Genomic DNA, 25,027 nt, shown 5'->3' with positions numbered 1-25,027 from the left:
TACTCGTATTTCCGTTACATGGCATTCCCTAACCATTGTTCAAGAGCTGAGCACTGATTAGGGAATATTTGGAAAGGATGCAAATCAGCTTTTAAAAGTTTCTTGTATTAAATTAATCAATCTGTCATCTGACTGTGCATTCCCACTCCTGCCCCCAAGTGCTACTGTCATCACCCAGCTCTGCTTGCACTGCTGCAGGATGGTGTTCCTCAGGGAGATTTTGACCCCTATCCACCCTTGACTCCTCTTGGTGCAGTCTCCTGCTGCTCCTGGACATGACTGGCTGTAGAAAGGTGTGGGATAAATGAGGGTGGTAGGCAGATTTACAAGTTGATGCTGCTCATCTGATCCATTTGAATGCAGAAGGTTAGGGAAAGATCCACCTAAGTATTACAATATATAGAAAAAGACATTCTCACTGGCACAGACACGTACATGGCTTTGACTTGTTTTTTGTATCTGCTTGCAGAAATACCTGATTTGATCATGTCCTTCAGTGGGGCAGAATATACATTTTGTGTGCTGCAAACCAAACTGGCATTTTAAAATCCCGTCTTGAAAAGAGTCACCTTTAGCAACAAAGTCTGGCAGAAAACCATTTATTGCCCTAAGTTTTGCAGTATCTTTAGAAACTGGAGGAAAACATTCAAACATGGAAAAATCAACATTCTGGGCATGTCATTGTGGTAGAGAGGGTTTACAGCTCATGTATAGAAGTGGCAGGAAAGAAATTATAGTGCTAGGTGCTTATTTCTCTGTGAATAGGTTGTGGCTCTGTAACTTAAATGCTGATTACAAGCAAAATTGGTGCTTGCAGATTTACTGAGGCACTAATGTTTGTGTCAAATGTAGTTACGTCATCATTCTTTGGTGTTATGTTCATTTCCCTTGGATGTATTTATCTGGTTGTCAGATAGCTATCAAATGGGTTATCAGTTTAGCAGTATAAGGAAGGGTATGCGGACCCATACTTTCATTTCTCCTTCATTACAGGCCTTCCTATGAGTTTCAGCTGTGGTAAAGGGATAATTGTGTATTTCTATCTTCATCTTTTGCGTACCATGCATGCTTCAGCAGTTTGAATATACAATAAGTGTATCTGACAAGGAGATATAGATATGAAAAAGAAACAAAAATGCAGCATGTTTGCTAACAACATAAATTTTTGCAATGTTCAGATCATTTAGGAAAGAATAGGCCCAGCTGTCTGCACTTGGGCCATTTCCATACTCTATTATATATTAAAACCACTCTGTGTCATTCTGATTTGATTGTTATTAAATAGAATGAAATTAAATGAAAGGCTTTTTTTTTTCTCCTTTTTTTTTTTTTTTGCAAGACTGGTGTGCTGAGAACCTTGTATAAATTAAAACTGTACATGTTCTCTATGCAGTCACTGTACATGTTCTCTATGCAGTCGTTTGTACTAGAGAGGCAGTAGGATGCTATGAAGTTAAATTGATACAGTTTGCCCTCAATCTCTGCGTAGTATTTGGTCTCAAAAGCTAAATAGAAATACAGGATGTAACTGTTTGCTGTGTTATGTCCAGTGGCAAGTCTGTCTTCAAAGATCTGCAGCCTCTTTCTGCCTCCTGACCCTGAATGCCCTTTGCCACATGTCACAATTTCACTCCCCCATCTGTACTAATGCAATTGTTTCTGGTACTGTGCTGTGGATGGGATCACTGCACTAAGCTGACTTAAGAAAATTATTATTTGCTTTGATTAGAGACCCAGTTTAGAGGACAGCCCCATGGGCAGTTTTAGTGGTACACCAACAAGGGCAGCAAGTGGTGGAACTCATGAATACAGTTAGCTCCTGCAGCCACAAAAGTAAACCACAAATCAAACTGAACCTGGCTTGTCTACTCTAAAAAGCGGCACTGGGGTAAAAGTATTTAACTGACTTTGATCACTGTCTGAGTCAGGGGATCGTGAGAAACGAATAAAAGGGAGTGTGCGCAATTCACCTGTATCATAGGAAATTCTCACCCAGAGACCACGTTCAGACTGGGTATATGACTTTACTTGTTTTATTTATCTATCTTTTTGAATACTGCCTTTGCATCTTTGATGTTCATCTAATGCGATTTTTTTTTTGTAAGATTAATAAATCAGTCCTCAGTGTATGTCCTCTTCCTTTTTGTACATACAGTCAATTTTTTTCCAATGTGGCTAATAAATAAAAGTGAGGTATTATTAACTGAAATTTCTGCTGCAAACTTACACAGGTCCATTAAGGCTATGGTCCTAATTTGACTTCAACTGCAAAACATCCTGTTACAATTCTTTCACTTCTTTTTTCAAATACTTAAAGAATCATTAACTGGAAGACCATGCTCATAATTCCTTCCAATATGTGCTTTCTGGTACTAAAGTAGTACAGAAGTCTGCCAACTTTTAGAACAATTATTCTTTTTCTGAGTTCTTAAAATCATGGCTTATTAGACGTGGCCTATCAATTTAAATGTTTGCTTGTATTTCTTTTTTGCATTAGAAGTTTTTTTCAAGGGTATATGAAAGCACAGGAGCTAGGATATAATGAGTAGCATGAAAATGTGATAAAGGAAATAATAATAGTTCAGAAAAAATATTTTATAGAAAAAGAAGTAAGGCCTCTTATAATTGTATATGTAGAATCAGTCTCTTTGGGAATATTTGAAACATAAGATGTTAGTGTTCTAGCAGAAACAGGATTGAATACCTGTATGGTTTTTGTCTGTAAGCTGAATTTTAAGCCAGTCCAAGCAACACCCACAAATATTTTCAGCATTTTAAAAAAATCCCCAATGCTAAAATTTAAAAGTGAAGCTAAGGTAGCTGGCATCACTGGATAAATTTCCAGATAAACTTCCTTCAGACATCTGAATGATAGCTATAGAGGAAATCAAATGGCTTTCATAGCCATGTGGGTGAGAGTATCTAGAAACCATTCAGGAGCACCTGAGAAAGTGGGGTACTCTGCAGATGCTTACCCCTTTTTCAGGCTGGATCATACTGAAAGAATTCTAGATGAGGAATGTTGTGGAAGCTATGAAAGAATTATCTATTTAAATACAGTTCAAAAATTGCATTTCATATTGTTTTATCTGCAATAAGTTGTTTCAAATCTTTTACTTCCAAGCCTGACCTGTCTTGCTAATCACATTTTTGCCTTGTTTCACGATCAAGCCTGTCTAGTGTTGTAGATGCAAGGTGAATCAAGGTAAACTCTTAAACTTAGGATGTAATATCTGCATAAAAGCAGAACTAATGAGGCTTAATGAAACTGCAAGAAGATGTAAATATAAACCAGCAGATCTATCAGCATCTGGCTGCTTTTGAGAAGATTTTTTTTAAATCTGTTGCAGGCTGTTAAAGCTATGCAATTTAAATATGTCTGAGGTAAAAACTGTCTTTTGTGAGAACAAAATTAATTTAATATCCTCCACATGCTGAAGTGTAGACCTGTACACAGCATCAGAGTGTGCCTGTGTGGACAATGTGGAGCATCCTTGCTCAGTCAGGCACTTAAGGCATTTAAACAGTGGTAGTCATAAGTAGGTACACTGCAGGAGAGTTTTTCTTTTTTTCAGTAATAATCATAAAGAAAGTGAACCACTTCTTCAATTCTTTTGACCCTAGCATGCTAACTCTACATAGTAAACTAAACATTCATGAAAGATTAATCACTTAGGAAATTAGTATCTTCTTATATTTCAGTCAGTGAAACTTCACCAGCGCCATCCGTTCAGTGACAGACAGGATGATGTTGATGTGGTACACTTTATCTTGATCCACTCACCCTTCAGTCGATCTCTTGTATAGGTGGCAGCTGGAGCAGCCCTGTGAAATAGTCACGATGCCTAAACATGAAAAGCCAAACGACACTGAAGAATATGGTAATTACAATTATAATTATGCATCTCAAGCACATATTTTCTGCATGTAGCTCAGCAGAGTGCAAGCTTTGTTTTTTTTCTTGTTCTTTCTAATACAAAATCTCCTTTGCCACAATTCATTATCTTTTTATTCATAAATGTCTTTTACTTGGCTTTTGAAAACAGCTTTGCTGTGTGAGTTGACTAGTTGTAGAATAGCAATGTGGCTTTCCACTAGTTAGGAAATGAAAAGAGTACAATGACAGCCCTGTTACCTGTCTTACATTTGTAAGTACTTTTTAGAGAAGATAAAGAATGCAAGGATTTTTCATGATTTCTGTAAGCTGTACAAAGGGAATGTTTCCTTATTGCTTTCAGTATTTGGTAGGAAATATCAAGCGTTCTTCATAGTAAGATTAACAATATTTCTATATTGATACTGCTCTGTACGTAAGAAATGTTTTGAAGGATGATCATGCCTAAATGGCTTATCCTGGCAAAGTGCAAGGCAGCTCTTTGATATGGTGAGTGCTTTCAGTTCTCGTGGGCAATACTACTCAAAATATGGAACTTGTTCATATGGAACAGGCATGATCTTTCTCATCTTCAGCATGGAAGGAAATTGCCAGGGGCCTTAGACTGGTTTCTGCATTAGTTTATTAGGTCTTGCTAAGAAACAGGGCTGGTAGAACTAAACATTGCTTTCTATATTTTTAATCCACTTTTGTAAGAGGCAATAGTAATAAAATGCTTTGACTTCCACAGAAAACATCAGAATGGACTGCTTAGCATTTCAGCAAAATGTCACTGAACATATAGCTCATTTCAAGAGTCCATCCTATTTTCTTCCTTTTGTTGTCTGAACACCATAATTGCTTTTCCTCCCCATGTTTTTCTACAAGTCCCTTTCCTGACCAATTAAACTTTCAAGCTGTGCATGCTGATGGAGCTCATTTTAACATGAGAGAAGCACAGAATTTAGTGTTGCACAGCCAAAATACCTCCCAGCTTCAGCAGAATTTTTATCTGAGTAAGAAACAAAACTAATATGACCACAGAATATATGTATTTTTTAATTTTCTAATGAATAAGTTCTTAAAATATCAAGGTTCTAAGCTTACCATAAATATCTGCCTTCTACTTGCAGGTATCTAACTGACTTGACTTACCTTCCATTCAGTAACTTTATCATTCATTTGAAGTACAGGTTAGCATTCCCACGGTGAAAAAAAACACATCTTTTAACTGGAGAAGGTTGGATCATGACCACTCTGCCACATTTTGATTGAAAATTTATCCTGTACATAATTTGTAATAAAATACAACTACGTTAATGACTGTTGTTTGGATATTTGGAGATGAGATCATATGAGCAAATTCAAGACTTGGTTTAAGAAGACTTAAAAACCAGGAACTCAATTGTAACTAACTATGAGACATTTTCAGAATGTGGCTCTCCATTCACTTTTGATTTAAAATGTTACAAGTGCTGGAGTTAGCACAGAATCAGGTACAAATCTGTTAACAATTTCTTTACAGGAGATTTTGCTTTGTCATTGTTGACAGAAGGTCCTAAGGAATATTCTTGCAAAGAATGGATGACAGTTGTAAAAATGCAGTTTGAGACTATACATTTTTGCTGTTTGATATCTGTAGCTCTAGAGATGCCAAAGCCCTCATTTGGACATTATTATTGTTGCGTAGCATGTCTTCTGAAAGTAGTAGGAGATGTATAGTTCATTACTCTAAATTCATGAGTATGAATTCATTGTTCTAAGCATCTCCTACAGGAAAAGAAGACAGGGCACAAATCTTCAGAGAGGATGTTTGAAAGAGGTCAGATGGAAAGTGCTATTTGTCCTCTAAAAATAACAAACAGAATATGTGGTGAGCTGGTCAACTGTAGGTATCAACCTTAAAAGAGCTGTCTTCTCATGAGGTAGTCAAAACTATTTACTTTGGATCCATCAAGAATGCCACATTTTTATCTTGAACATAACCTGTTTTCTCCATATTAACATGTTCTTCCTGTGTTAACAGTACTATGAATGAATGACAATAAGCTAAGTCATTTTTCAGAACATGAAAAGGTCAGATTGGTATGATTTACGGCATTTCCACACTCCTCAGAATGCACTGGACACTTAATATTCTGATCCTAATTCTTACAGTGAAGATTGCAATGAAAACAAAAAATTGCCCACCAGTAGTCCATCTATGCGATGAAGACACAATGCAAAAATGATTTCTCCTTGTTGTTTTATTATAGTAACCAATAGGTCCTGCAAACTTGTCAAATCTCTAGTCTTGGGTAGGACAAAGTACTGCATGGTTAGGTCTTTGTCTGGCACAGGTAGGGTCATGGAGCTGTATCCACAGAGGTGGGTTAAAACACAGTGTTCTGGGAACTTTTATGCATGCTTTCCTGAAGGGGGTGAAATAATGAGGGGATTCTCACTGAATTATCTTCCTCCTGTAATTTCTGTGGGTTTTATAAAAATAAAATCAGATTTGGCCTAAAATTTTTGGACTGAATTGTGCAATAAAATTATTCATCCCTGAAGGGGAATTTTGCTTAAGAGAAGTCCTGACCCACAGACAGAAGTAGCACTCAAACCTTATGGTGTGTAAATACAGTCCAGAAGTAAACTAAAGAGAGGAGGGTGTTATCGGATGATGTGCCCAATGCCAGCCACAGTGCCAACTTGATCTCTCTGTTGTTTTAATAGAACATTTGTAATTTTTCCTTACCAGTGGAAAACAGATGAGATATTTATGGATGTGAATTGAATGGATTCCATTTATTCCTTATTGTCCTCATGTTAATTTTCAAACGTTGACTGAGCTACAGTAAGTTGGGAAAATTGTCCTTACTGGCAATCTACAGAGAGGGAAAATTTATTGTCCCACAGTCAACTTCTGGAAAATCTTTGAGTGTAGAAGTCTGCAGGCCACAGCATGTACATTAATACTAATGAGTCTTCTTGACACTAGTTGCTTTGTGACATTGTAGTATAAATATTTTGCCTACATTAGTATTTAACCTTGCTAATTTAGGTGCAGAGAAGTAAGCACTATATTTGCTAGTGTAAGTATAACTGTATAGGAATTATTTTACTTCATGAATTCTTAGCTATTGCTGGACAGTATATTTTTTTTTTGAGCATGGTGATTTTCATTTTAGTCCATTGGGAGAAAAAAATTCAACATCAAATGGGAAAAAGATAGAAGAAAAAGCAAGCATGGTCTGAAATACTAAGCATTCTGGTTGTTCTGTAAATGTAATTTTTATTTGCAATTTCTGTGTGTCAAGTCCACTTCTCCTGTACCTAATGTGGGCCAAGTTATTTTTCCCAGTGTTTGGAAATACTCTAAGAATGGGATCTACATTGTTAAGGTCTTGAATCTTGGATCTTGAAGTCTGCACAAGTTCAGTCTTGCCATAGATGTTCTTCAAGATCTTGGCATATTATTTCTGTTGTGTTTCACAGCTGTTACTTCTAGTGGCATTTATCCTCACAGAAGTGTTGCAGGACACTCGCATGTTTACATGATCAGAAACAATAGTATGAAAATGTATGTAAATATCTAGACTTGAATATTACACAACTTTTCCTGTTCCTTTTCAGTAGTACTTCACATGCATTCGTTGTCTAATAACGTTTTATGTTACTGACATACCTACATGTTGGACAGCCAGTTTATTAGCAGTCTATGCTAATGCATTTCTGGCACTGAAAAAAGTCCAGCATGTTCTAGACCAAGGGAAGGCACAATAATTGCTTTCAAAGCTCTATCTGCATATGATTCAGTTCATTGGCTTGCAAATTAATTAATAAAATAGAAATTAATTTTATAACATATATAAGAAGTCTGAATGCATTTTTTGACTTTCAGATTACTTTGTGCATCACTGATTTGTTTGTTGTGTTTTTTAAGACACCAGCACACAGAATTGCTTCGCAGCTGTCAGTTTTATATAGTAGTAATGTGAGCAGTAGTACTAGAACAGTGGGACATATTTTACTGGGTAGTTACAAGAATCATTATTCCTCTCAGTGAAAAGTCAAGGAAACTATGTCAATGTAAAACAAGTTTAAAAAAAATCCAGAACATGAAATCTGAATAATACACTCTGATAAGTGGTGTACAAACAACCTGGGAAAACAGGTAAGGTTAAAACAGGACCCACAGTCTGCTGTATGGAGACCTCATGTAGCGAAAACACCTATGGTTTTGTACTTTTCTGGCCTTAATTTCCAGCCAATATTTCAACATTTTGATCTTTCTACTGAGATGTCTCATATAGTGTCTTCACTGCATTCTGTGACTTACAGGTTAGTCTGAGCTCATATTCAGGACACCCTCCTTTAGTCTTGTTGGCTCATTTGTGGCTATAGTCTAAAACATAAATAAGACTTCAGGTAAAACGATAGCTTACTCAGATTACACTTTCCTTGCCCGTAGTCTAGAAAGATGAGAAAGTTTCCCTTAAACTACTGTGGAAAAAAAAATCAGAAAATGATTGAGTTTCCTAGAGCATAAACAGTTATGGATTATAGCTCCAAATATGCTTAATGATATATGTGTCAGTAGGGCAGGATAATGTATCCCAGAATATGTAACTACTGAGCAATGGTTGCTCTGGGTCACATAAACTCAAGTTAGCTGACTCAAAGCCTAATCTGATACTAGCCCTATGAATATTGATACCATGAAGAAATGAGGTCCTATCAATGCTTTTCTGGAACAAGAAGTAGTTTTAGATGGTGCTTTAGTGAGGCTTAGTTGATTTTAGAAGAAGATTCACTGAATTTTTGATAACTGGGATCACATGAAGATCTGTTTAAAAAAATAGAAGACAAGTATGTCAGCCTAAAAGTATCTTATATATTGATTATCTTATTCCTGTAACAGAAACTGTACATTCTTATTTTGACAAACCAGAGCATGAAAAGTGATCATCAGTTTTCTTATAGCATGATAATACAGTGCCTGAGGAATGCACTTTGCACTTTATTGTTTCTCTGTGCTGTGGTTTATAGAAGATTTAAATTTAGTGCTAAACTGCATTTAGATTTAGTGACACCATGAATTGTAATTTGTGTATCACTGAAATGCTTCTTCAGTAATTCAGTAAGACAGGGTTTGCCACAAGTACCTAAAGTGCTGAGTTATGAGCTGCCTAGCCTCTTGCCTTCCTATGTAGCTCACATGAATGCATGCATATTAGCTATGCCGAATAGACCTTAGGGATGTTAAAACTCCTTCACCCCCCCTCATAAGTGATTTTGTTCCTCCTTGGTGTGATAGTGTCTGCTGCTATCACAAGGGAAAAACATTTTACCCTGAGCTTCAGCTTTTATCCTAGTGTCACAGCTCATGACACAGAGTATGAAAAAATTGGAAGAGCCCTCCTTGGCTTCCAGCTTCTTTTAAAAATAAATACTAGGACAATGCTTTCTGTGTCCTAGCTCAAGATTTGGGAGGGTTCTCTTCTTCTGTGGATACACCAGAATATGGACAGATGTCTAATATTCTTTATATCTACATGTTTCGTCTCCATGTGAGCATGAGTCTGTGGAGGCTGGAATGTTCTAAATCTCAGTTCGGAGTTATAATTTCAAATTTTTGCAGGAAGTTTTGAAGCTGCACTTGTGCTTGTTTAGTCTGCCTGTAGTACCCCCCCTCTTCTGGATGCCTGATTCCATGTAATCACTGGTCGTGTTTTCTGCTGGTCGTGGCCTGTTTTGTGGCAATATATACTTCCATTTGATTTTATGCTATTTCTTAATTTCTTCAAAAACTTCTTCAATATGTACCTCAGCATTTAAGTGAAAAAAAAGACACAAAAGTACGAAGTCTCTTTTCAGATGCACTCTGCTCTAGTATTGTTCCAGTATTTTCTTCAAGCAGCCTGAAATCTAATTATTTTACCTGAAATGTTGGATTCAGATATATTTCCCTTATGCTATTAGAATTAATTAAACCCCAACAGATACATTCTGTCCTGCTTAAGCAACTGTTGCATAGTCCGTTGTCACTTTCACTGTTATGTCAATAAGAGGCAGCTGAACTATGATAACACTTTTCACTGCTAATACGTGTTTCAGTACATATGATAAATCTGCAGCTGTTTGCTTATTATATGACCTCATCAGAATCTGCTGTAAGACCAATCTTTTACCACTGAAGTGCTTTCCCAGGAATTTCTATTTGGCCGGAGAAGATAAGGAACAGCATTAGTTGCAATAAAAGACCATGACCTATTGTTGCATGCAGAGTGTATCTTTAGAAGTGTCTGTCTTCATCTTTGCAAGCTTTCAATAGTGATGTAATGATCTTTGTCAAATGGAGATCCTGTTACTGTCAGCAGCAGAAGGCATATGTCCAGGCAGAACTAAGGAGGACTTATTTTCATATTCCACTGATAATATTGAAGGATAATATCTTTGCACAGTGTTAAAAAATTATTGTGCAGACACTGTAGAAATTGTGGAAAATGTAATTACAATGAAATGTTTTGTTCAGGGAATTTAGACTCCTGACATATATCCCAGTTTTAAAATGCACGCCAAATTCTGGATATTACACTTTGCCCATTATTGCACATAGTGAAATAAGACCCTAGATTTCTTCTTGTTTGCATCCTTACATATTGTTCTACTTTTTTTGATACTAGCTAAAGCTAAGAAGTTGTGCCTCAACATTTATCTAGCAATTTCTAGGTAAATCAATTTATGTACAAATTTTCGATGCATCATTAGGGCTAATAAAGTTTATAAAAGGAACTAGGAAGCTAGGGTGGAGAAGGAGAGAATATAAAGAAAAAATTAAAGTATTAGATGAGTGAAGATAACTGTAATTTCTTCTTGCCTGAAAAATCATAGAATCATAGAATAGTTAGGGTTGGAAAGGACCTTAAGATCATCTAGTTCCAAAAATGCAACTATAGAGACCATGACATGTCACCTGTCCCATCTTCCAGAGAGAAAATTAGACAACTTACATCTGGAACATACATGGTATATAAGAGTGGAATGACAGCTGCCTTTTTCTGTTCATGTTAATACTTATTAGTCTTCTCATTACTCTCCTACCATATATTTCTATGTAATCCACTGATACGTCTCAAGAGCTGTCACACATGTACAAGCTCAAAGACACATCAAGAGAGCCTATTAGCTGCTGGCTTCTTGGGTATTAGTTAGATTGCTTGTGAAGAAAAATTGCTGGTGAATACTAATAGCAGTTTCAGGAGTGATATGTTCAATATTTGCAGAATTAGCTAAATATTACGAGGGATTTAGTGTATATGAAAGAGTGGAGTACTTTCTGAATTGGATACCTTCCTGGTTTTTGATGGATGGCAGAGACAACATCTCTTACTGAACTCACTGAGACTGAAAAACTTCAGCAAGAGATCTACCAAATCAAAGATGTTTCTGAGCAGAAATACCACTTGCTTCTGCTAATAGGCTTTCTAGAGTCTCCAATGTTTTTATCATCCTCTTAGTGGTAGAATAGGATTGTGGTACAACATACAAGTGACCTGTGGTCAACTTTTGTCACTGTACTTTAGGGATTTGGTTGCTGGAACTGAGTATAAATATTCTTCTGGGACTGAACTCTTCAGCCATGCTGCCACTAGGAAGCTTCATGCTGTTCAGTCAGTCAAATCAGAAAATGATTCTTTTAATCTTCTTTAATATCAGGTAGTGCTTATCTTTCATATGCTCAAGAAAATCTCTGAGAATTTGCTGAAAAGCATTTTAATTTTCCTTGTTCTTTTACCCAAATTGTAGGATATTGTGCTTCTTTTTGAAGGTCTTCCTGCCCTGCATATTTCTTCCACAAAATGGTGATTGTCATGACATTACTTTGGATCTTACTTATTTGAGTGCTGAAGGAATGTGCAGCTGTTATTTCTGGCTTCCTCTTATTTTTTGAAAACTATGTTTTTGAAAACCATCTTCCAAAAAGCTGGGTTTGTTAAACGGTGTGAGTACAAATGTGGTAATTACCAAGAATGTCTTGAAAATCTTTCATTCCTAATGACTGATCCACACTTCACATGCACTGGCCTTTGTTTTCACTCCACAGTGGGCAGTGATGTTGACAATGAAGAAGGGAGTGCAGCTGAGAATGAAGAAAATGTCAAAGTAACAGGTCAGTAGTGTTAATTACTTTGTAAGGCCATACTCATATGTTTTGTGATTATGTGCAGGAATGAAGGAGGAGGAAAGGTCTTCTTCTAACATATTGCCTCTCTCATGTGCTTTTTTTCCCTCCATTGCAGATAAAGGAGGGAAGAGAGCAACACCGCGAACCAGAAGGGGGCACACTAGAGTGAGAGCCAGGTGCGGGGGTGAGGAGGAGGATGATGATGATGAAGATGGTACAAGGAGAGCTGGGCATCGCAGGCACAGAAACCGTAGAGGACGGGGACGAGCAGCTAGAAATGAGGGCAGTGACTCCGAAGGAGATCCTACCAGGAAGAACCAGGCAAATGAGAAAACCAAGGAAGATGGTGAAAAGGAAGATGAGAAAGGGGGTAAAAGTGGGAAAGGCAAAGAGAAGAAACAGGACAAAAAGTCTGACAAGAAAGGGAAAAAAGAGAAGGCCAACAAGAAAAAAAAAGACAAAAAGAAATCAGGATCTGGGTAATTCAATATTTATTTATTTTTTTTAAATATAAGACCATAGTTACCCTACACGAAACCTGCATTCATTTATAGCTGTGAAATACTTGTGGTCAGTATGATTCCCTTACTCATTATAGCCCAGTTAGAGCTGAACAGATACTTTTTTCTCTCTGCAGTGAAGAGATGCTGACTGAATGAAATGGAAAGTTCCCACTACAGTAGAATGAAGTCAGGGTCACAGGTCCAGGGTGGGAACTAAAGAAATGACCAGCCAGGCCCTTCTGTGACTTCTGATACCCTGAGGATTAGGTCAAATCTTGTCATGTAGAATGGGAACTCAAGCCAGGGTCACCCTTATTATAGTTAAATATCCTAAGTTTATGAGCAGTTCGCTGTAGAAGGTATGTAAAAATAACAGAGGAGAGAAGCAAATGACAGAAATATGTGACAACAGGTAAGACCCCTCCGGCTTTTTCCTTTCATCAAGACTAAAATTCCCCAACCCCCAAGATGATAAACCTGCAAACACCCAAGGTCTAGTTTTATTTCCAATGCAGAACTAAAATCTTAACACTTTTCACAACATGAAGTTCTTTTTCCGCATTCAGGTTTGAGTCAGCTTTATATAAAAAGATCACTAGAGTTGTGTATAATTAAGCAAATGCAGCTAGGCACACTTATCTCGGTGGAGACAGAGGGAGATTCCACTTCTCCGATTCAGCACTTGTTACAACTCTTTGTATTCCTAAAGGCATCACTACAGAGCTCAGCAGGAGTAAAAAGAAAGAAGGAAATACAGTGAAACATTCTGTTGCATTAATTTATCCATGATCCCATTTCAGTACACTTCTACTTCATTTCCCTTCCCTAGAAGAGTGCCTATAATATTGCTTTTTTATAAGCTGGCTCTTCATTGTGGTGCCACTCATAGCCCTCTGTGCAATTTCCTGTACTCATGCAGCAACAGTCCTAAATGTGTCAAACCATGTTCCTTTGCTCATTATTGTATTCCACTGTATGCATTTACTGAACATTAATTAAAAAAAAAAAACCACGAAAAATATTAAACTTAGTGAGGGTACAGTGTTTTTAATCCTCTTCCAACATTATTAATATTAAAATATGTTTCGGCTACATAGAAGTTGCTACCTAGATTGACTTTGTTCTTGGAGTAGTAAGCATATTGTTTAAGAAAAACATGGTGGATCTCTGGAATATACCTCAAAGACATTATATTTTTTTTTTTTACTTTTTAGGGGACCAGCTGACAAGAATGCAGAGAAATAAATATATTTTCAATGATTTTTAAAAGAAAACCAGAAAATGTAAGAAACAAAGGAAAATAGGCTGGTGGTCAGTTCAGCTGTGATTCAGACAAAGGATTTGTAAACCTTCAGTTCAGAAGAAAAGGTTGACAGCATAGAAATATAACCTCTCTAGCAAGTTCATGAGGACCTATCACAGCAAATGCTTCCTACTGTTTGAATATGAACCCTGCTGTTGTAGTTATTAAATAGCCAAGACATTTCAGCATGAGAAGCATGATGAAAGTAAAATAAGAAGCTGAGAAAGAAAAAAATAACCAAACAGGAAAAAAAAAAGATTAAAAAAAACCCAAAAGAAAAGTAAAACTAGATGTGATACTATTCCACACAGGGTGATAATATTGAATTTGCTACTTCATTGTGGCTTTTGCCACATCATCCCAAAAATATCTGTGATAAATTGCTCCTTATAGACTCACTGTGAAGGAGTATGATATTCCTAGGTTGAAAAGCTATATTCTTTATTGACAAATTGTGATTGATTGGTCTTAGGTGAAAACCATATGGAGTCACTTAAGCTAAAAATCCTCAGAAAAGGAAATTTATATTCTGCCTAGCCTGTGGAACTTCTGGTTATACTGTGTAGCTCTGTATGTAAGCAAATCAACTGTTTAGTAGGATTACTCCAGAGTATAAAGCTTATGCTTTTCCAGCTGTACGTGGAAGATTAAAGCAGTACAAGCACCACATCTTCTTGCTAGCAGGAGCATTGCTGAAGAGCACTAACTGCCAGGGGATATTATGAGGATTATCAAAAAACAATAGAATTTTCACACACACACACAAAAAGTGTAGTCATATTTATTCATTCATCACTCCAGCCTCCTAAAGTCCTACCAGTCATTTCCTTGAAAATCTCCAAGCTCCAAGAACAAAATTTTCACCTTATTTTTTACCTCTATAAAATGGCGTTTACAAAATATAATTTGTCAAGTAGATGTTTCCATAAAGAGGAGATGAAACAAGAACCAAAACACTCATTCATAATATGAGCATGAAACAAAACACAGATTGATGATATGAGCTATTTCATTATGTGTGTCGTTTAAGGATGCACCATTGATTTCAACAGCTCTACTGACTTAGAAAAAGATTGTATGCATTGAATCGGAGTCAAGGAAGATCAGGACTTGATGTGAAATTTTTTATTGATTTATGCTCTGTGATAGGCTGAAGGTCACAGTAAATCTTTCAGCCCTTCAAATGTACGAATCACAGCCTTTCATGAAAGGCCAAGACAGAATTCTGGTATCCTGGCATGAAACTCTGTGTTCAACCACTTGAGCTAAAGGCAAAATCTTCTGTAACCATATGAAATTTGACTCTGTAGTGTAAACACTCTTGAAAATACTGATTTTTTAAAAATGCTTAGAAATTTGGAATGTTATTATTTTCCTGCTTCCAAATGAAAGTGAAAAATGAAAGATGAGATATGTTTACAAAGACAAAACTGTAGCTGGCAATGGAAACAAGAGCCAATATTATTCCTATTTTACCTCTTGTGTTCTGCCCAGCTTCACAGCCTTGCTGCTATGTGGCTTTGAATCCTTCCCATCTCTGAAATTCTACTGCCTTGATCAGTGGATGGGCTTTTCATCAGGTGTTTAAATTTGGCTTTGCTGTGCCTGTGGCATATATTCTCTCCTGTGGCACACTGCAGTGGGGTAAACAAGTCCACTTTTATGGCCTCAGTCAAGTTTCCTCACTTGACTGAATTTAGGTTGAACTCTTAGGAGGCTGTTTAATCCTGAATGAACAATCGGTGGCTCTCAGACACTTTTGCAGAAGACCAGCCCACTCTCCATTGGATGCTCTGGGTGCAGTGCTGGTTCAGTGGTAGCTCTGCACTTTGTGTGTGGGCTTTGCCTTCCATACTGAAATTAACAGCAAGTTTAAGTGAACTGTGTCTTCCCCGCAGTGCAACAGTGAAGGCATTTGCCTAGGTCTTAAAGTTAACAAGAATTAACATCAAGCTTCAGTGAATATTTCTGTCCTTTCTGAGTTTTGGTGATGTTTTTTCTTCCTGCTTTTGTTTGAAGCTCTGATTCTGACTCTGAAGAGGAGCCAATTACAGAGGAGGAATTGGCCAAGTTAAAAGAAGAGGTAGAAGAAAAAAAGAAACTAATCGCCACACTACGAAACAAGCCATGGAAGATGAAAAAGAAGTTGTCTGTGCTGAAGTATGGTTTGATTACCATAATGAATATCTGCCATCCTGCTTTGCACTTTGCACTGTTTTTCTGAACTTTTAGGGTTTTTTAGACATACTGGTATAATTAACTTCAAACCATCTCTAATCTCTCTTTCCCATCATGTGCTTTCACAGAAAGTGGAAGTAAATGGCATTGCAGATCAGGTCTTTCTTGTCTCTGTAAACCTGAAATAAGATATGAAAAACGTAAATATTTTTCCTTTTTAAGTTTCCATTACACCACCCTGTAAAATCTTTAATTTTTCTTCAGTTAGGTGAAAATCAGTAAATTCTTCCATGAATAAATTTAATATCTTATTCAAGAAAAATGATGCTATTTCAGGAATACCTCAAGATTACTGGGGTAGGAAGAGAAGATTTATCATTCTTTTTTAACTTTTTGGAAAAAAAAACCCACAGATTTTTATTTTTTTTTTAACTTACAAAAAAACAAACTAATTGGAAAATGATCTCATGTATTTTAAGGTATACCACACATAAAACTGTATTTTGCCCTAGCAAACCTATCACTGTATTTTTTTTAAGGTTAAAAGTTAAGTTTTCATTTACATTTACATTTCCAGCAGATAGAGGTAACTGGGTAAACACAGACAACTGTTTTCTTTTGCCAAAACTGCCAAAATTCTTTTTTGCTCCTCTATATTGAATAACTCATTTGCTGCAATACATACTCCAAGTGCAATCAAAAGAGACTTCTGGGCCTTGGTTGGTAATGGAGGTTGGAGTGGAGACAATTTTTCCCTCTGGCCCTCCAGTTGTGGGTAGCTAATATTGGAAGAGCCATATGGATCCAGTCTATTAATACATGGCTCATGGCTGGTGTGCTATGATCTGCATGGCACCAGGACTGCTGGTGTTAAATGGGATTATTCTCTCTCAAAGAGGGAAGAAGGTCTTTGCTCATGAGCTAATACGGTTGATTGGCAGAGCTTTAAACTAGACTTGAAGGAGGAAGTGGGTAACATCAGGCTTGCCCATTACAAACCAGGGGACAATGCACGAAGGTTTGAGAGATGGGGTGCTGTGAGGGCCCTCAGCCTATTGCTCTGTGATATGCTGGGTGAACTGGAGCCCACTGGAAGTCCTACAGATAGGAGCTAGGTGTTTTTTGTTTTTTTTTTTTTTTTTTTTTAGATAATAAGAACCAACATGGAAGCACAAGGGAAATAATTCAAAGGATTTAAGTGTTCCTTATTATTTTCATAGTTATTTATTGTTATTTTTCTTGTTATTGTGTTCCTCTAAGATGACATGGCTGATAGGCCAGGTGAAGCGCCTCTTCACCAATGCACACAGCATGGGCTACAAACAGAAGGAATTGGAAGCCACTGTGCTGTTATGACTAGTTGCAATTACTAAAATTTGTTGGGATAAATCCCATGACTGTACAGCTGCTATCAAGGGCTACAAGCTGTTCAGAAGAGATAGGTGAGGAAGGAAGAATGGAGAAATTGCCCTCTGTGTCAAGCAATGGGTAGATTGTGAAGAACTGTCTCTGAAGAGTAGCCATAAACTGGTTGAAAGCTCATGGGAAAAAATTAGACACCAAGCCGACAAAGGGGACCTTGTAGTTGGCTCTTACTACAGGCTGCTGATCAAGGGGAGCCTATTGACAAAGCCTTCTTATTCCAGTTGCAGGAAGCGTCATGCTTGCAGGCTCTTATCCTGCTGAGGGACTTCACTAACACCCACTTCAATACAGGCTGGTGGATGGAGGGATTGAGAATAACCCTGTGGAGGAGGACCTGGGTGTACTTGTGGATGAAGAGCTAGGCATAAGCTGCCAGTGTGTGCTCACAGCTCAGAAAGCCAACCATGTCCTGGGCTGCATAGAAAGAGGCATGGCCAGCAGGTAGAGGTGATTCTCCCACTCTGCTCTGGTGAGACCCCAGTTCGAGTACTACGTCCAGCTCTGCAGCCCCCACATAAGAAGAGCATAGACCTGCTGGAGAGGGTTCAGAGGAGAAAACTTTTATGACTGTAGTTGCAGAAGTGCCTATATCAGCACTTTTCAGGATATCTGTGTATTTGTTTTGTATTTTAGCAAGATATGTAAGATTTATACCAGACTCATTAGTTGGATTGGCATTATTCTTGTACTTGTGGAAAATGAACAAACTTTGCCATAAAGTCCTTAAACTTGTAAATCAATAATATGACTTTTGAATGCTCTTATATGAGCATCTCTTCTTGTTGAAACTTTCAGTCAACATTTATTATTAGCAAATATTTCTTCGTCATCCACTTCTTCCTCAGTGCAGGATTTAGAGTATTATGGGATATAGGGGGAAAAAAAAAGAAGCCTATCTATATTCTTAGAGATAGAATAAGAAATCTCCCTATTTTTTTGTCTTCCAGTTTCCACAATAGAGACATATTTAATTGGAGTTTTCTTCTCAGCATTATAAGAAATGTTCTTTATTGTGCCAGAACCAACTATCATGTTTATTCTGTATTAGCACCTACTTTTTTCCAAGAATGAAAAAAACTATACTCCCAGGAATGCTCAAGGATCTGTTACATATTTGTGACAAAATAAGACAAATATATATATATATACTTTTTATATTATTTTGAAAAGTGAATATAAGGGTTGATTAGGACTTTTCATTCTCCATCCTTTTATGCTCCATCCCAGGCGGTGTTCAAGGCCAGGTTGGACAGAGCCTTGGGTAGCATGGTTTAGTGGGAGATGTCCCTGCCCATAAAAGGGAAGTTGGAACTAGATGATCTTAAGGTCCCTTCCAACCCTAACTATTCTGTGATTCTGAAATTTTATTTCTTTTTTTTTTTTTTTTAAGGAATTTAATTTGTCAGAGCCCTCCCCTATTTTGGGGTAAAGATTTAACTTCCACTTAATTTTGTGTTATAAGAAATTGATAAAGTATAGGGTAGGAAAGATTATTTGTATTCAGCTCTAGTGACCACTTGGTAAAATAGTTAAACTTTTCCTTCAATCTTTGTTCTTAAAATGCATGAATAAACAATAACTTTAGAACACAGATGTAGAACTATATGGTCTCTATAAAATGGCTTCTGTCAAGACCTATCTTAAATGGCATTCTTAATAGAGCTGCACTGGCAAATTAGATCAGCTCTAATTTCTAATTTACATCCCTGTGTTTTGAAAGATGCATTTCAAACAGCCCCTGATTATTCTCTGAAGAACCATAGCTGAAGACACTGCCCTGCTGCAGAGTGTTCCTCTGCAGTTTGAAGCTGAACTGTACTGGCACTGTCAGACTCTCACCTCACCTTGAGGTCAGATCTTTACAGGTCTGGAGATGTAAAAAAAAGTGAAGCACAAGCCCTGAAAAGGTGTTACACAGGAAACTTCATCACCATTCTCCCAATCCTGAGGAAACAGAGGTTAGGCTGTGGGATGGGGACATAGTGGTCTGTGCTGGTGAGAGCATACATGTACCTGGAGTCCAGACGTTTTCTCTTTTCTAAGACTAATATTCCTGTTCAGAAAGGTTTCTTTGTTCTCTTTGTTTTTCTCCTACTGGTTTAATGGTTTGTGAGTACTGCCGTTGTGCCTTTTCAATGGGAGGTGATAATTTCTCCTCTTCATGCTACCTAGTCAGGCGGCCTTTTGGCCAGGACAAAATAACCTGAAGAGCCGTTAGATGATAATGACTGACAACGTTGAGACTTAGAAAGGGGAGTAAATTTTTGAAAATATTTTTGAATTAGAAAAAGTCACAAAAAATAAAATTCATGGGCACCTCTTCAACTGTTAAAATTGGAAAACCTCCAGGGAAAGATATGAGGGTTTGATTTTTGGGGACCTCATCCCTGTCTGTTAATTCTCTTGGTTGGGTTTTGCACAGGTATGAGGGAAAGGAAAGGTTTAAAAGCTGTGCTACTGTGTTTGGCTCTGCTATACATATTTCACTCCCCTTGTTAGTGTGTGTAACTGTTTGGATAGCCAGAGTTTTGTGCTATAGAATAGCAAAGGCTATTAACAACTATGTAGTTTATATCTACCAGCAAAGCCTATTATGTCACCATATAATCAGAGACTTGAACACAAGAGTCCAGAAATGTACCAATAGTGGTATCACTTTAGAGCCAGTTAACAAACTATCACAACAAGTAAAATGACAATATAAAAATTAAAAAGGCAGTCAAATATCAAGCTTAGGCTTTTTAAGGGACTTCCGATTAAATACAGATTTAAAGAGAGCCATGACAACTTTTTGGCTTTTTCTAAGAAAAATAGTAAAGAGCAGAGCAGTCTCTGCTTCATCTGCCAGGGAGAGAATATAATGTGGCAATTTTCCAGTATCTTTTAGCATCATTTATTTTGTTACATGACTTAGATTACCCATCAAAACAGATGAATTGGAAATGAAATATTTTAAAGTGTATATACAAAACCCAAAGATACATAAAGTACCTGTATGGGATGGTGGAAATTTCTCATCTTTGGATGCCCTCTTTGTACTACAATGTATCAGTATTTTAACTCTCTTACTATGGACATACTGGATGTTCTGGAGGCCAGCTGGGTATTAAATAACACCATAATTTGCCCATTATTACCACTGAACTGCTTTTCAAGCAAGCTCTGCCTGACAACAGTTGTTCTGCAGTCAGTTTTTAGCCAATCTTTTTAAGAGTTGGAGATGTCCTGGGTAATCAATATTAATAAGACATTTCTTTTTAATGAGTTTTTGGATCTTGGAGACTGAAACCTTCCTGAACTGTTACTGAAAAATGTGAGCAATCCACTTGAATTCTATTCATTAGCAACAACCTTTGAGAGCTGTAATGCATCCTCTCTCTGCAACACTGAAGTGCCCATAGCACTGTACACCTAGCACTTTTGGAGCTGTAACTCCACACCTGGTATTAATAATTAACTCTGGCTTCTCTGGGACAATAATGCCCGACCCCATACAACATTTATTAGTTCCTTGTGTCTGTAATTCAATTAATAAGGTTTCTCAGAAGCTTCTTCAAATTCACGGTTAGCTAACGGGGCACACTTTGGCCTATCCTGTGATATAGATAATTTACCTATAACACATGATACTAGTGATTACAAAGCTCAGTTTTGTCGCTCTGTGTTGGTTTTGACACGTCCTCATGTTAGTGAAGTTTCATTACTTCCAAATAGGTATGCATAGACACGTATGCGGTTTTGGTTGTTGTGATTTCTAAAACAATTCTGTGGGTTCAGAACTACTTTTTATTGCTTGATCATTATTCTTGTCTTCACATTCAATTTTTAAATGGAGAAATGGAGGAAAGGATAAAGTGTGGCAAAAGTCTGCAGGCATATACAAGCAAGAGGTCTTTCAGAGAGATAGTTTAGAATTCAAGTTAGAAACCTGAATTAAGTAACATAAGTGACATTGAATTATATTTAACAAAAAAAATCCAAGTGTCAGACAAAGAAAGGACATTGCAAGCCTGTTCCCTGGCTGAATCTTGCCAAGTTATTCCTGAACTTTTAAATCCAGGAAGTTTAAGAAGTCAGGGAAAGGTCTCCTTACCCTACAAATCAGAGGTCAGAAGTAATGCAGTGGGGCTAACCTGCTGCAGAGCTGGTGAGGGAAGAAAAGCTGAGGGTGTGAGGAAAAACATATTCTGTTTGACGGCTCAGCATTACCTGGTAGTTAGAGTTTCTGTATTACTTCCTTGCACATAACTGCACACGTTTCTGCCTCATTACCCGTAGGCCCTTTTTCAAGCTTTGCTTCTGGACTGAATTTGCTTTTCAGGTATTTCATTAAAACTCTGGTGGGACTTTTTCATTTCAGGATCAAGTTGTTATTGAGATTTGCATTTAACTACCAATTAAGTAAGATTTTTAAGTCATGCAAATATTCATGAGTACAGCTAACAGGCTGCTGTGGAGCACTTAATAACTCCTCTGTACATTTGCACATGGTGGGTTTGCTTTGTAAGAGTTACTCTCTCTAAATGAAAGGTATGGAAATGCTATTTAGAATGTTAACTGGTAAAATCAACTGCACATCAAAGGAGAAGGTGCATGTAAAACATCAGATGTAACTTGGTGTCATTTATTCCAAGAGTGGAAGAAGGCGTACACTCTTTTCTTTCACAAAATGCTTTTTAAAAAATATTTTCTTTCAACTGCATAATAATCATAGAATCATAGAATCATTTAGGTTTGAAGGGATCCTTAAGATTATCTAGCTTAGCTCGTAACCTAACACTGCCAAGTCCACTACTAAGCTACATCCCTAACGACCACATCCACACATCTTTGAAGTTCCTTTAGGGATGGTCAGTCAGCCTCTTCTCTAGACAGCCTGTTCCAATGCTGGACAACCCTCCTGGTGAAGAAAGTTTTCCTAGTATTCAATAAAAATCTTCTGTTGCACAACTTGAGGCCATTTCCTCTTGTCCTATCACTTGTTACTTGGAAGAAGAGACCGACATTTGCATTGGTACAACCTGCTTTTATTAATTAATTAGGTAGTTGTAGAGAGCAGTGAGGTCCCCCCTGAGACTCCTCCAGACTAAACACCCCCAATTCCCTCAGCTGTTCTTCATCAGACTTCTGCTCCAGACCCTTCACCAGCTTTGTTGCCTTTCTCTGGACCCACTCCAGGACCTCAATGTCTCTATTCTAGTGAGGGGCCCAGAACTGAACACAGGATTCAAGGTGCAGCCTCACCAGTGCCTATTACAGGGGGATGATCACTGCCCTGGCCCTGCTGGCCACACTATTTCTGATAAAGCCCAGAATGCTGTTGGCCTTCTTGTCTGCCTGGGCACAAGCTGGATCATATTCAGCTCTATCAGTCAACACCCCCAGGTCCTTTTCCTTCAAGCAGCTTTCCAGCCTCTCTTCCCAAGCCTGTAGCTTTGAGTGGGGTTGTTGTGGCCCAAGTGCAGGACCTGGCACTTTGCTTTGTTGAACCTCATACCACTGGCCACAGCCCATTGATCCAGCCTCTGCAGATCCCTCTGCAAAGCTTCCTCTCCTCCAGCAGATCAACCTCCCACAGCCAGAACGCCCAGTATGTAAATTTACTGAGCATGTACTCAGTCCTCTTGTCCAGAGCATTGATAAAGATATTTTCAATAGAACTGGTCCTAGTACTGAGCCTTGGGGAACACCACCATCTGCTAACTGGATTTAATTCCATTCATCATCACCATTTGGGCCAAATAACATGTGCTACTTTTTATTAACTATGCACTGATTTTTGCATTATTGTGTGATGATTTTGGCTATTACTTCACAAAGAAGGGAAATATTAATAGGCAGTTTTTAATGCATTTTTGAAACCTAATGCGTGTTTGAAATATGCTTTTTTGTAAAAAGTGTGATTAGTTACAAACCCACAGTATATTGTAACTAGACTAAAACATAAATACAATATAAATATAAAACTAAATAATACTGGAAGTCCACCATTTGGGCTTAGTTGATTTTTTTCAAGATTTATAGAACAAATTTATAAGCACTGGAAAGCCATATATGAAAAAAATGAAAGGCATTGCTTCATACTTTTTTCATGAAACATTAAAGTAGCTTCACAAATATTGTGCATGCATGGATCCAACTGGTTTCATGCTCTCATCTTGCATGTGTAACTCAGTCGACTGGGTAGTATCAGTGATCTGGTTTCATATCATTGTCTGGTTTGTCTGTGCTGCAATGATGAACTCAGTCTAATGAAGGCCAATGAAGGAAAAATCTGAGAAAAACAGATTGCAAAGCAGTAACATTTAGGGGCAGTTTATAACTGTTCTGTACCCAGCACACACTGTAGCAGGCAGTGTTGGGAAAGAAGAGATTCGGGGAGAAAGGAAACCTTAGCCAATGGCAAAGTAAGACTCAGGGAAGCATTTGGGAGGGTTAGCAGCATTAAACCTGGAGATCCAGATCACCTTGTTCAAAAAAGAAATGTTTGGGTTTGTCCTTGAGAAAAATCTTAAATAGTGCTAAAAGTGGTGAAGTGGAAGGTTGCTTGACGGAGAGTCCAGGAGGTAGAGAGGAAGAAGAAAACTACTTTTTGCAAAAAACTTTGTAAAAAGACATTTCGAACAAATGAACAGAAGTCTTGGATTAAGAGTTAAAAATAAATCTTTTTATGTTTTCTAGTGTGGAAAGTTCCGTTTTGCTCTGTTTTGGCTTAATTTTACAGCAGAACATGTTTGTGGATAATTTCTGTGTTCAGCTATAGATGCAAAATATGTTCATATCTGCTACAGAGGATTTTTTATGTTAATGGTTGTTTTCATATTATCCCTTAGATTTCCAATTTACTTCTACTGTAAAAAAAAGAAATAAAACCAAAGCAACAACAAACAAAATGACAAAACAAACCCCCAAACCAACTGAACAAAAATCCCTATGATTTGAAATCCTTGTATTCTGCAGTATAACAACAAGTGATTAGTGACTAAAAGCAGAGGTTTTCTGCAGCTCTGGAGGCTTTGATTTCAGTAATTTTTCATAAACAAGCTCAAGTGCTTACAATTACCTAGTGATAGAATCGGTGGTGGGAGTTTTTCCTCTTAAGTCCAGAATATAATATGCCTGGGAGGCAGGTACATTTCCAGTTTATTGATTTTGGCTGCTTTTACGGTATTGCTCCAGCACTGACTGTGGAGTTTATGAGGAAGTTGCCATTTGCTGTTAGGACTGCCTTATATTTCTTGACAGTGCAACAAGATTTTAAATCCTGAGGACATGGATTTAAAGGTGACTCTTGGGCACTGGAAGAGCCTGTTTTCTCTGACTTATTTGAGGGGGCTGAAATTTAAAGTAGAATTTTTTTTTGAGAACCAGAATGAAAGAATGAGATGTGAGTGCTGAGCCAGAAAATCTTTGAAGGACTCAATTTATGGAAAATAAAGAAGGCTCAGTCAGTGACAAAGTTAGCTAAAGTACAGAAAGATCAGACTCCAAAATTCAGAACACAAATATGATCCAGAAAAGCAGGACTGAGAATCTAGAGGAACACTTTGAAGTGGTGAATAGGTGTAATGTGT

The 25,027-nt window shown here is 37.5% G+C and overlaps 1 protein-coding gene across 1 annotated transcript in view; it reads left to right on the top strand.

Moving 5' to 3' along the window:
- Positions 1-3,841: 3,841 nt before the first annotated feature.
- The window catches only part of TMC1 (transmembrane channel like 1), a 70,963-nt gene continuing 49,777 nt past the window's right edge, over positions 3,842-25,027 (top strand). Inside the window, exons 1-4 of the mRNA XM_031054363.1 lie at positions 3,842-3,881; positions 11,964-12,029; positions 12,160-12,523; positions 15,870-16,010. Coding sequence (XP_030910223.1) covers positions 3,842-3,881; positions 11,964-12,029; positions 12,160-12,523; positions 15,870-16,010 — 611 coding nt within the window. The remainder of the gene's footprint in view (positions 3,882-11,963; positions 12,030-12,159; positions 12,524-15,869; positions 16,011-25,027) is intronic.

This window comes from Melopsittacus undulatus, chromosome Z, assembly GCF_012275295.1.
Source record: "Melopsittacus undulatus isolate bMelUnd1 chromosome Z, bMelUnd1.mat.Z, whole genome shotgun sequence".
NCBI classification, from domain to species: Eukaryota; Metazoa; Chordata; class Aves; order Psittaciformes; family Psittaculidae; genus Melopsittacus; species Melopsittacus undulatus.
The sequence above is the reverse complement of the archived record's forward strand: the minus strand, read 5'-3'. Positions and strand labels throughout refer to the sequence as shown.